The sequence below is a fragment of the Salmo trutta genome, chromosome 25 (assembly GCF_901001165.1).
Source record: "Salmo trutta chromosome 25, fSalTru1.1, whole genome shotgun sequence".
NCBI classification, from domain to species: domain Eukaryota; kingdom Metazoa; phylum Chordata; class Actinopteri; order Salmoniformes; family Salmonidae; genus Salmo; species Salmo trutta.
Genome location: NC_042981.1, coordinates 19,670,585 through 19,684,034, shown reverse-complemented (window position 1 = coordinate 19,684,034; position 13,450 = coordinate 19,670,585). Strand labels below are relative to the sequence as shown.

Here is a 13,450-nt window from a genome sequence, read left to right as displayed (position 1 = left end):
TCCCTAATTATAAATATCATGTTCCTTATTTAAAGATCAAGTACATTATTATGGCAGACACAAAAACCTTGGGTCTCTAGTGCATGTGTAAATACACAATGGTTATTTGAAGTGCCCCAATCTAACCCTTTATCTAGCAGTAAACCATAAAATGGCACAACGGAAGGCAGAGGGGGGAGAGATTGTGGAACACCAAAGGACAAACTAATTACTAGAAAGAGAAAGCCAGGGGACAAAGAGAGGTAGATAAAGGAGAGAATAGGTAGTAGAGTGACGTGTGTGTGGAGCGGGAGCATGCTTGAGCAAACGTGGGTGGGTTCAACCTGTAGTGCCTGTAGACAAACCTGTAGTACAAGTGCCTGACTGGAAATTCCTCACACGTTGTATACTGTACTACCTCTGTTTACCCCAAACAACCTCCATGACAACTGAACTGACATCTTATTTGTCTGACGTTGTCGTTTTATTCTTTTGTCCTCAGTGACAGATACAATTATAGAAAAGAACCTGTCTGTCTTAAGACCCAGTCGGTCAGATAAATAGATATGGTGCCCTGAGTTCACCTCTCTTTCTTTCCATTGTTCTCCCTTTCCTTCTCATATCCTCAGTGGCTGCTGACTCATTGTCTAAACCGGACGGGACGGCTAATTAGGCGAAATAGGGACTTGTTAGGCCTGCAGGACAGGACACTCTGGTCTGACTCATACTGTTAGGCCAACCTGATTCATACTGTTAGGCCGACCTGATTCATACTGTTAGGCCAACCTGAATCATTCTGTTAGGCCGACCTGATTCATACTGTTAGGCCAACCTGAATCATTCTGTTAGGCCGACCTGAATCATTCTGTTAGGCCGGCCTGAATCATTCTGTTAGGCCGACCTGAATAGTACTGTGCTGCCTGGGTATTGTTTTCACCTTGTCCTTTCCAACATGGTTTTCAGCGCTGTTAATCCTCTTCGGGATAGGGGGCAGTATTTTCACGGCCGGATGAAAAACGTACCCAAATTAAACTGCATGCTTCTCGGGCCTAGAATGTAGGATATGCATATTATTAGTAGATTTGGATAGAAAACACTCTGAAGTTTCTAAAACTGTTTGAATGATGTCTGTGAGTATATAACAGAACTCATATGGCAGGCAAAAACCTGAGAAAAATCCAACCAGGAAGTGGGAAATCTGAGGTTGTAGTTTTTTTCAAGTGATTGCCTTTCCAGTATACAGTGACTTAGGGTTAATTTTGCACTTCCTAAAGCTTCCACTAGATGTCAACATTCTTTAGAACCTTGTTTGAGGATTCTATGGTGAATTTGATGGGAATAACAGCCCAAGGAATTAGGTGTCCCATTATAAGGCATGGGCTCAGTCACACGCAAGGACTTGTGAGCGAGCTGAGTTCATATTCACTCCTAAAGAGAACGGATAGGTCCGGTTGGAATTATATTGAAGATATATGTTAAAAACAACCTAAAGATTGATTCTATACATCGTTTGACATGTTTCTACAAACTGTAGAATAACTTTTTTGACTTTTTGTCTGGACTAAGTAAGCACGCGCGTAGTGGATTTGGATAGTGAACCTAATGCGCGAACAAAATGGATGTATTTGGACATAAATATGAACTTTATCGAACATTTATTGTGGAGCTGGGGTTCCTGGGAGTGCCTTCTGATGAAGATAATCAAAGGTAAGTGAATATTTATAATGTAATTTCTTAGTTTTATTGACTCCAAGATGACGGGTTTCTGTTTGCTAGTTGTTGGTGTCTTCTGGGCTGTACTCAGATTATTGCAAATTGTGCTTTCGCCGTGAACCTTTTTTGAAATCTGTATACTGAAATTGAAATTTAGGAGAAGTCTATAATTCTGTGCATAACACTTGTATATTGATCAAAGGTTATGATGAGTATTTCTGTAATGTGTGTGCTCATTGTGCTCATTCACCGGGAGGTTTGGAGGGAAAACATTTCTGAACTTTATGCGCCAATGTAAAATGGGGTTTTTGGATATAAATATGAACTTTATCGAGCAAAACATACATGTATTGTGTAACATGAAGTCCTATGAGTGCCATCTGATGAAGATCATCAAAGGTTAGTGAATATTTTAGCTGTACTTTTGGTTTTTGTGATACATCTAGTTGCTTGGAAAATGGCTGTGTGGTTTTTCTTGTGAAGTTTATGTCTTAACATAATCTAATTTTATGCTTTCGCCGTAAAGCCTTTTTCGAAATCGGACAATGTGGTTGGATTAACGAGAGTCTTATCTTTAAAATGGTGTAAAATAGTTGATTGTTTGAGAAAATGGAATTATGAGATTTTAGCTGTTTTGAATTTGGCGCTCTGATTTTCCACTGGCTGTTGTCAAAATCAATCCTTTAACGGGATTAGAGCGCGAAGGGGTCTCTAAAAGGTTAAGGAACTATACACTGAGTGTACAACACATTAGGAACACTTACTCTTTCCATGACATAGACTGACCAGGTGAATACAGGTGATCCTTTATTGATATCACCTTTTAAATCCACTTAAAATCAGTAAGATTGTGTATGTGTGCCATTCAGAGGGTGGGCAAGACAAAATATTTAAGTGCCTTTGAACAAGGTATGGTAGTAGGTGCCAGGCACACCGGTTTGAGTGAGTCAAGAGCTGCAACGCTGCTGGGTTTTTCACACTCAACAGTTTCCTGTGTGTATCAAGAATGGTCCACCACCAAAAGGACATCCAGCCAACTTAACAACTGTGGGAAGCATTGGAGTCAACATGGGCCAGCATCCCTGTGCAACGCTTTCCACACCTTGTAGAGTACCTGCCCTGATGAATTGAGGCTTTTCTGAGGGCCAAAGGGGGTGCAACTCAATATTAGGAAGGTGTTCCTAATGTTTTGTACACTCAGTGTACATACAACACACACCACAGCCTAGACCACGACAACAACAGCTACTGTGTATCTACGGATTGATCTAATAAGCCTTGGAGCACAGACCCAGGTTGCGTTCCAAATGGCATCCTATCACCTATATAGTGTCCTATGCCAGGGTCAATTGGAGTGCACTATATAGGGAATATGGTGCCATTTTGGACACAATCCCAGTGAGTTAAAAATGCACAAGCATTGCTGTGATTGGGCTGTGAGTCACGCACACCAAACCATGCCATTGGCCGCACATGGTGGTGGGCGGTGCAGAGGAGCATTTCTATTGTTGGACTGTCGTTGAAGGCTGTGGTCACAGAAAGCATGATAGCCGCCAGCCGGCTTCGGAGGATGCAGAGGGAGGTCGTCCTTGGGATGTGGAGGAGTGGAGGAGGGTTTAGGGAGGGGCCGGTGTGAAAGAGAGAGGAAGCCCCCGAGAGAGAGAAGGAGCCAGAGCCAGAGACTAGAAACAACAGAAAAGTAAGCGATGACACAGATATATAGAAAACACAGAACTGTAGTCGTTCCCTTAGCAACGTCTCACTGAAAGAAGAGAAAAATGGCAAAGCTGACTTAGAGAAACCTTTCAGTTGATCAGTGACATAATATAATACTGTATGGGGTAACACAGATTTAAAAGCCTTTATTGTGGTAGGAAAGAAAAACTGTTGGACATTGAACACTGCAGTAAAAAATACCTTCATTATGACAAAATGAAAGTCTAAAACCAAAGCTCACCAAAGCTCTACAGAATGCAGGCTACAGGGTGTGTCTTAACACTGCTGACAGGGACGGAAGGGGAAATGCAGTACCAGTCAAAAGTTTGGACACACCTACTCATTAAAGAGTTTTTCTTTATTTTTACTATTTTCTACATTGTAGAATAATAGTGAAGACATCAAAAATATGAAATAACACATATGGAATCATGCATTAACCAAAAAAGTGTTAAACAAATCAAAATATATTTATATTTGAGATTCTTTAAAGTAGCCACCGTTTGCCTTGACAGTTTTGCACACTCTTGCCATTCTTAAGCGTATTACTCTAAAATGTTGTGCACAAATGTCTTAACATCCCTCTTTGTGAGCATTTCTCCTTTGTCAAGATAATCCATCCACTTGACAGGTGTGACATTACAAGAAGCTGATTAAACCGCATCATCATTACACAGGTGCACCTTGTGCTGGGGACAATAAAAGGCCACTCTAAAGTGTGCAGTTTCATCACACAATACAATGACACAGATGTCTCAAGTTTTGAGGGACTGTGCAATTGCATGCTGACTGCAGGAATGTCCACTAGAGCGGTTGCCAGTGAATTTTATGTTAATTTCTCTACCATAATGTCGTTTTAGAGAATTTGGCAGTACATCCAACCAGCCTCACAACCGCAGACCACGTGTAACCACACCAGCCCAAGACCTCCACATCCGGCTCACCCAAGGAAGCACCCACCCAAGGGCCCACCCACCCCCACCCACCCATGGTTACGCCCCTGCCCAGTCATGAGAAATCCATAGATTAGGGCCTAATTTAATTTATTTCAGTTGGCTGATTTCCATATATGATCTGTAACTCAGTAAAACCATTGAAATTGTTGCATGTTGGGTTTATATTTTTGTTCAGTATATGTATGTATGTATGCCTAGAATGTCATTCCTTGGCTGAATCGCCAATCAATGACTTCGCTAGCTTTGATCGCTAAGTGGCAGAGTGGTTGGTTCGAGATTCAGCCCTTAACAGCAACGACTAGTTTCCTCATTACTCCAGTTTGGCCATAAACCCTGTAGCCATCGTGACAGAGAAAGACTGGTATGATACTGTGTTCAGAGAGATACAGGTGTAGCTGTAGATACAGTAGTCATGCTGAGACAGGACAGGACACACTGTGACTATAGGGGCTTGGACATGGTACTGAGGCTTTATCATTCAACATGTATGTATGTATGTATGTATGTATGTATGTATGTATGTATGTATGTATGTATGTATGTATGTATGTATGTATGTATGTATTGTATGTATTGTATGTATGTATGTATGTATGTATGTATGTATGTATGTATGTATGTATGTATGTATGTATGTATCTATGTATGTATGTATCTATCTTTTTCTGGGAGAGCCACCATGGTAAATGTCCTGGGGTAAGATAGTACCTTCCCTGTGGCTCAGTTGGTAGAGCATGGTGTTTGCAACGCCAGCATGGTGTGTGCAACGCCAGGGTTGTGGGTTTGATTCCCACGGGGGGCCAGTATAAAAAAAATATATATATATAAAAATAAAAAAATGCATGAAATGAAAATGACATGTATGTATTCACTACTGTAAGTCGCTCTGGATAAGAGCGTCTGCTAAATGACTAAAATGTAAAATTATAGTGTTTTGCTTTGACTGACCTGCATGTCTATCATTGTAAGGTACTGGTACAAAGATATGATTGTGAGGTACTGGTAAAAAGCTATGGTTGTGAGGTACTGGTAGTGAGGTGACACCTACCTGCCTCTGGGTCACTGAAGTCAGGCAGCGTCATGGCATTTAGCGTCCTTCTGTCTGCTATGGCTCTGTCGAACAGGCTGCTGCCTCGACCCGAATCACTAGCACACACAGACAGACAGAATTGATGTTAAACACCAACTAGATAGCTAAGCTTCCTAAAACCCCTCTCTGCCCATCTACCCTATTACAATGACAGCTGCTCAGACTAAAAACTGTGTTTTTGTGTCTAAGGTAGACCCACGCTCACTGCATGGTATGGGTGATGAAACCGAGAGCAATGCTCCAAGTTTAGGAGGTGGGTTAGACACACCACCACACAACACACACGGTGCATTCGGAAAGTATTCAGACCCCTTGATTTGTTCCACATTTTGTTACGTTACAGCCTTATTCTGAAATGGATTAAATTGTTTCCCCCTCCCCTCATCGATCTACACACAATACCCCATAATTCAAAAACTGTTTTTTTTAGAAATTACATTTATCACATTTACATAAGTATTCAGACCCTTTACTCAGTACTTTGTTAAAGGCCCTTTGGCAGCGATTACAGCATTGTGTCTTCTTTGGTATGATGCTACAAGCCTGGCACACCTGTATTTGGAGAGTTTCTCCCATTCGTCTCTGCACATCCTCTCAAGCTCTGTCAGGTTGGATGGGGAGTGTTGCTACACAGCTATTTTCAGGTCTCTCCAGAGATGCTCCAATGGTTTCATGTCCAGGCTCAGGCTGGGCCACTCAAGGACATTCAGAGACTTGTCCTGAAGCCACTCCTGAATTGTCGTGGCTGTGTGCTTAGGGTCGTTGTCCTATTGGAAGGTGAACCTTTGCCCCAGTCTGAGGTCCTGAGTGCTCTGGAGCAGGTTTTCATCAAAGAGCTCTCTGTACTGTGCTCCGTTCAGCTTCGCCTCGATCCTGACTAGTCTCCCAGTCCCTGCTGCTGAAAAAAAACATCCCCACAGTATGATGCTGCCGCCACCATGCTTCCCCGTAGGGATGGTGCCAGGTTTCCTCCAGACGTGACGCATGGTATACAGGCCAAAGAGTTCAATCTTAGTTTCATCAGACCTGAGAATTTTGTTTCTCATGGTCTGAGAGTCCTTTCAGTGCCTTTTGGCAAACTCTAAGTGGATTGTCATGTGCCTTTTACTGAGATGTGGCTTCCGTCTGACTACTCTACCATAAAGGCCAGATTGGTGGAGTGCTGTAGAGATGGATGTCCTTCTTGGAAGGTTCTCCCATCTCCACAGAGGAACTCTGGAGCTCTGTCAGAGTGACCATCAGGTTATTGGTCACCTCCCTGACTAAGGCCCTTCTCCAATGATTGCTCAGTTTTTCGGGGCGGCCAGCTCTAGGAAGAATCTTGGTCTTCTTCCATTTAAGAATGATGGAGGCCACGGTGTTCTTGGGAAACTTCAACGCTGCAGAAATGTTTTGGTACCCTTCCCCAGATCTGTGCCTTGACACAATCCTGTCTCGGAGCTCTACGGACAATTCCTTCGACCTCATGGCCTGGTTTTTACTCTGACATGCACTATCAAATGTGGGACCTTATATAGACAGGTGTGTGCCTTTCCAAATCATGTCCAATCAATTGAATTCACCATTTACCATGTCCAATCATTTACCATGTCCAATGAAGTTGCAGAAACATCTCAAGGATGATCAATGGAAACAGAATGCACCTGAGCTCAATTTCGAGTGTCATAGCAAAGGGTCTGAATAAGGTATTTCTGTTTTTTTATTTTTAATACATTTGCAAAAATGTCTAAAAACATGTTTTCGCTTTGTCAATATGGGGTATTGTGTGTAGATTGATAGTCATGGAGAGATCCCCCAGTCAAATGTCACTGTGACAATGAAACATTATGATGCATTGGTCTGGTGCACTGTGTGGATTACTGGTTCCTGTCAGGACCTACTGCGTCTTTCTCCTCAAATCAGTCTGCTCCTGACTAACTTTAACACGCTAATGCGTCATCTACCGGTATATTTCCCCTCCTGTAGGTTTTGTCTGAAGTAAATGCTATCGCACCTTCTATAATGAGCTGCTCCTGCATCCTGCATACATTGCAGACAGATTATGCAGTATAGGAATAAGGCTACAGTAGCCCCGGCCCCGGTCTAGTCTCATGATGTGCGTGTGTGTGCTGTGGCTGTAGCAGTGGACTAGGAGGAGAGGACTCTGGTTCCTTGTAATTGGTCTCAGTGGAATAACATTCTCCAGTTTAACGAGAGGCTGACATGATGTGAGGGACTGATCTGTCCACACTCTGACTCTCTCTCCGCTGCATTGTTGCTATTAGCTGCAGACGGCCTGCGTTCCAAATGGCACTCTATCCATTTTGTATGACAGGAGCCCATAGGGGTGTGTAGTGCAATAAATAGGGAAGAGGGTGCCATTTGGGATGCATACATGGAGCCACTGGAGGAACCAGGGTTATGTCTAGATGGGATTCAGCAACAGTAAGGAAGTGAGTTGAGTTATGTAATACATCATTTAGCTCAATCAATCAATCAATCAATCAATCAATCAATCAATGCAAGTGGATTTATAAAGACCTTTATACATCAACAGTAATCACAAAGTTATTTACAGTCGTGGCCAAAAGTTTTGAGAATGGCATAAATATTAATTTCCACGAAGTTTGCTGCTTCAGTGTCTTTAGATATTTTTGTCAGATGTTACTATGGAATACTGAAGTATAATTACAAGCATTTCATAAGTGTCAAAGGATATTATTGACAATTACATGAAGTTGATGCAAAGAGTCAATATTTGCAGTGTTGACCCTTCTTTTTCAAGACCTCTGCAATCCACCCTGACATGCTGTCAATTAACTTCTGAGCCACATCCTGACTGATGGCAGCCCATTCTTGCATAATCAATGCTTGGAGTTTGTCAGAATGTGTGGGTTTTTGTTTGTCTACCCGCCTCTTGAGGATTGACCACAAGTTCTCAGTGGGATTAAGGTCTGGGGAGTTTCCTGGCCATGGACCCAAAATATCAATGTTTTGTTCTCCGAGCCACTTAGTTATCACTTTTGCCTTATGGCAAGGTGCTCCATCATGCTGGAAAAGGCATTGTTCATCACCAAACTGTTCCTGGATGGTTGGGAGAAGTTGCTCTCAGAGGATGTGTTGGTACCATTCTTTATTCATGGCTGTGTTCTTAGGCAAAATTGTGAGTGAGCCCACTCCCTTGGCTGAGAAGCAACCCCACACATGAATGGTCTCAGGATGCTTTACTGTTGGCATGACACAGGACTGATGGTAGCGCTCACCTTGTCTTCTCCGGGCAAGCTTTTTTCCGGATGCCACAAACAATCGGAAAGGGGATTCGTCAGAAAAAATGACTTTACCCCAGTCCTCAGCAGTCCAATCCCTGTACCCTTTGCAGAATATCAGTCTGTCCCTGATGATTTTCCTTTAGAAAAGTGGCTTCTTTGCTGCCCTTCTTGACACCAGGCCATCCTCCAAAAGTCTTCGCCTCACTGTGCGTGCAGATGCATGCACACCTGCCTGCTGCCATTCCTGAGCAAGCGCTGTACTGGTGGTGCCCCGATCCCGCAGCTGAATCAACTTTAGGAGACGGTCCTGGGTGCTTGCTGGACTTCCTTGGGTGCCCTGAAGCCTTCTTCACAACGATTGAACCGCTCTCCTTGAAGTTCTTGATAATCCGATAAATGGTTGATTTAGGTGCAATCTTAATGGCAGCAATATCCTTGCCTGTGAAGCCCTTTTTGTGCAAAGCAATGATGACGACACGTGTTTCCTTGCAGGTAACCATGGTTGACAGAGGAAGAACAATGATTCCAAGCACCACCCTCCTTTTGAAGCTTCCAGTCTGTTATTCAAACTCAATCAGCATGACAGAGTGATCTCCAGCCTTGTCCTCGTCAACACTCACACCTGTGTTAACGAGAGAATCACTGATATGATGTCAACTGGTCCTTTTGTGGCAGGGCTGAAATGCAGTGGAAATGTTTTTGGGGGATTCAATTCATTTGCACGACAAAGAGGGACTTTGCAATTAATTGCAATTCATCTGATCACTCTTCATAAAATTCTGGAGTATATGCAATTTGCCATTATACAAACTGAGGCAGCAGACTTTGTGAAAATGTATATGTGTTATTCTCAAAACCTTTGGCCACGACTGTACAGTCCTCTGATCTCAGGCCTGTGATTCTTTATGTACAGTATAGCTTCAGTGGATTCTTTAAAGCATATCAAAAAGCCATGGATATAATCAGGGAAGCAGTGCTGCTCTCTCTCGTCATAGTTAATACCAGACTTTTGTAAGAGATGAGGCTAAAGTTGGAGCTTAATGTTCACACAGGAGATTGAGATCATGGACATTTGGCCCCAGACTCCCTCACTCCTTCTTCTCTGACATTCCAAAAGACTACATTTTGAGTGTGTGAGGCACAACGTTCCTGAAGGAGGCTTACAATACTGCAGCTTGCAATGGTATAGTGTCCAACATATTTGACTGCTATCATCTTACACATTTTAGTTCTATTTAGTGGACAGAACATTTTACCAGTGTAATGGGTACTACTATACTGTACCTGGGGTTAGTGAGGTTGTAACAGGACTTCCAGATCTGTAGCATGTGTTTGCAGGTGAGCAGAGCCTCCTCAGGTCCTTGACACAATGTCTCCAGCTTCACCTTGGTGAATAAAAGACTGCAGGCAAACACATGGGAAACGCACAGTTTAAAACGCAGGAACTCAACACATTAAAACAAAAGACACGACACATTAACACAGAAGACACAACACAGAAGACACAGCACATTAACACAGAAGACACAGCACATTAACACAGAAGACACAGCACATTAACACAGAAGACACAGCACATTAACACAGAAGACACAACACATTAACACAGAAGACACAACACATTAACACAGAAGACAACAGTGTGAGGTTGCAGACAGAGGAAAGCATCCTCCCCCTGCTACAAACTCACACTACATATTCAATGAGGAGTACTGGAATCTCTAGGATGCCTGGGAGTGGGGGGTGCATTCACCAAGAACTCCACTCAGAGAAGAGTTTAATGAAAGCTAATTTGAGCAGAGAGATAGAGATAGAAAGAGAGACACAGCAGAGAGAGAGAGAGAGAGAGATAGAGCAAAGAGATAGAGAAAAGCGAATGGGAGAATAAAGTTTTCATTCATAGAACCCTCTCATCCACCCTTCTGCTCTCCTCCCTCCCAGCCTAGTGTTCCTCCCAGCACAGCGTAGTGAAATAAATGGCAATCTATTAATCTTAACTGAACAAAAATACACATGCAACCATTTCAACAATTTTACTGAGTTATACAGTTCAATATAATTAAATTCATTAGGCCCTAATCTATGGTTATCACATGACTGGGCAGGGGCGTAACCAGGGTGGGCTTTGAATGGCATAGGCCCATCCACTTGGGAGCCAAGCCTAGCCAATCGGAATTAGTTTTTCCCCACAAAAGGGCTTTATTTTAGGCATAAATAATCCTCAGCAACCCCTCTCAGCACTTGATATGCCACACCTGTCAGATGGATGGATTACCTTGGCAAAGGAGAAATGCTTTCTAACAGGGATGCACAGTGCCTTGCAAAAGTATGCATCCCCCTTGGCGTTTTTCCTATTTTGTTGCATTACAACCTGTAATTTAAATGGATTTTTTGGGGATTTCATGTAATGGACATACACAAAATAGTTCAAAGTGGGGAAGTGAAATGAAAAAAAATTACTTGTTTCTAAAAAATAAAAAAAACAGAAAACTGGTGCGTGTATATGTATTCACCCCCTTTGCTATGAAGCCCCTAAATAAGATCTGGTGAAACCAATTACCTTCAGAAGTCACTTAATTAGTTAAATAAAGGCCACCTGTGTGCAATCTAAGTGTCACATGATCTCAGTATGTATATGCCTGTTCTGAAAGGCCCCAGAGTCTGCAACACCACTAAGCAAGGGGCACCACCAAGCAAGCAGCACTATGAAGACCAAGGAGCTCTCCAAACAGGTCAGGGACAACGTTGTGGAGAAGTACAGATCAGGGTTGGGTTATAAAAAAATAACAGAAACTTTGAACATGCCACGGAGCACCATTAAATCCATTATTAAAAAATTGAAAGAATATGGCACCAAAACAAACCTGCCAAGAGAGGGCCGCCCACCAAAACTCACAGACCAAGCAAGGAGGGTATTAATCAGAAAGGCAACAAAGATAACCCTGAAGGAGCTGCAAAGCTCCACAGCGGAGATTGGAATTTCTGTCCATAGGACCACTTTAAGCCGTACACTCCACAGACCTGGGCTTTATGGAAGAGTGGCCAGAAAAAAGCCATTGCTTAAAGAAAAAAATAAGCAAACACGTTTGGTGTTTGGCAAAAGGCATGTGGGAGACTCCCCAAACATATGGAAGAAAGTACTCTGGTCAGATGAGATTAAAATGGAGCTTTTTGGCCATCAAGGAAAACGCTATGTCTGGCGCAAACCCAACACCTCCATCACCCCGAGAATACCATCCCCACAGTGAAGCATGGTGGTGGCAGCATCATGCTGTGGGAATGTTTTTCATCGGCGGGGACTGGGTAACTGGTCAGAATTGAAGGAATGATGGATGGCGCTAATACAGGGAAATTCTTGAGGGAAACCTGTTTCAGTCTTCCAAAGATTTGAGACTGGGACAGAGGTTCACCTTCCAGCAGGACAATGACCCTAAGCATACTGCTAAAGCAACACTCGAGTGGTTTAAGGGGAAACATTTAAATGTCTTGGAATGGCCTAGTCAAAGCCCAGACCTTAATCCAATTGAGAATCTGTGTTATGACTTAAAGATTGCTGTACACAAGCAGAACCCACCCAACTTGAAGGAGCTGGAGCAGTTTTGCCTTGATGAATGGGCTAAAATTCCAGTGGCTAGATGTGCCAAGCTTATAGAGACATATGCACGCTCAAGTTTTCAGCTTTTTGTCTTATTTCTTGTTTGTTTCTCAATAAAAAATATGTTGCATCTTCAAAGTGGCAGGCATGTTGTGTAAATCTAATGTTACAAACCTCCCAAAAATCCATTTTAATTCCAGGTTGTTAGGCAACAAAATAGGAAAAATGCCAAGGGGGTGAATACTTTCACAAGCCACTGTAAACAAATGTATGCACAACATTTGAGAAATAAAATTTTTGTGCATATGTAAAATTGCTGGGATCTTTTATTTCAGCTCATGAAACCAACACTTTACATGTTGCGTTTATATTTTTGTTCAGTATAAGTAGTGCCCATTCAAACATCACATTACCATCACCTTTCATCTCTTCCTCATCCCAATATACAGTACCAGCTACTGTGTGTGTGTGTGTCTGGTGTGTGTGTTATGGATGTACTGTGTGTATGAATGTGCAACAAACCGCATGCCTTGAATCTTCTCTGCAATGTTCTCACACAAATAATAACAGTACACTCTTTTTACACACATATTCACAGCATTCAGCCTCATGTTTTTACAAGTGCACACACACACACATACACACACACACACCACTCTCCCACAGGGAAAGCTGAAGCTCAATCAAGCTTGTGAAAAAAACCTTGTTCTTTTTCATGTTGTGTAAGTGGCTGAGGCAGAGAAAGAGGCACAGCGGCCAACACTGTGGTGTCCTGAGGGTACAGCAGCCAACACTGTGGTGCCCTGAGGGCACAGCAGGCTATATCTATTATAAATTGAGAAATTCAAAACACTGGAAACAGAGCAGGGAAAATATAAAAAAAGTATCTCAGGATTACGCAGAGACAGAGGTGTGAGAGGGGAAGTGTTTGTATACAAATTAACCATCAGACACCGGAGAGGAGGAGAGGAGACAGGGAGGAGGAGATTGAGAAGAGGAGATAGGGAGGAGGAGAGGAGATGGGGAGAGGGAGGAGGAGAGGAGACGGGGAGAGGGAGGAGGAGATGGGGATGAGGAGAGGAGATGGGGAGGGGGCAAAGGAGATGGGGAGGAGGAGAGTAGATGGGGAGGAGGAGAGGAGATTGAGAGGGGG

At 42.9% G+C, this 13,450-nt stretch overlaps 1 protein-coding gene across 2 annotated transcripts in view; it reads right to left on the bottom strand.

Moving 5' to 3' along the window:
- The window catches only part of LOC115162132 (tetratricopeptide repeat protein 7B), a 70,488-nt gene that overhangs the window by 19,999 nt on the left and 37,039 nt on the right, over positions 1-13,450 (bottom strand). The window contains exons 12-13 of one of the 2 annotated variants that reach the window (XM_029713145.1): positions 9,987-10,103; positions 5,413-5,510 (exon numbers count right to left, since the gene is read on the bottom strand). In XM_029713145.1, the coding sequence (XP_029569005.1) occupies positions 5,413-5,510; positions 9,987-10,103 (215 nt within the window). Of the gene's footprint in view, positions 1-5,412; positions 5,511-9,283; positions 9,325-9,986; positions 10,104-13,450 lie in introns of those variants that run through there. The other variant, XM_029713146.1, reaches the window with a different exon arrangement.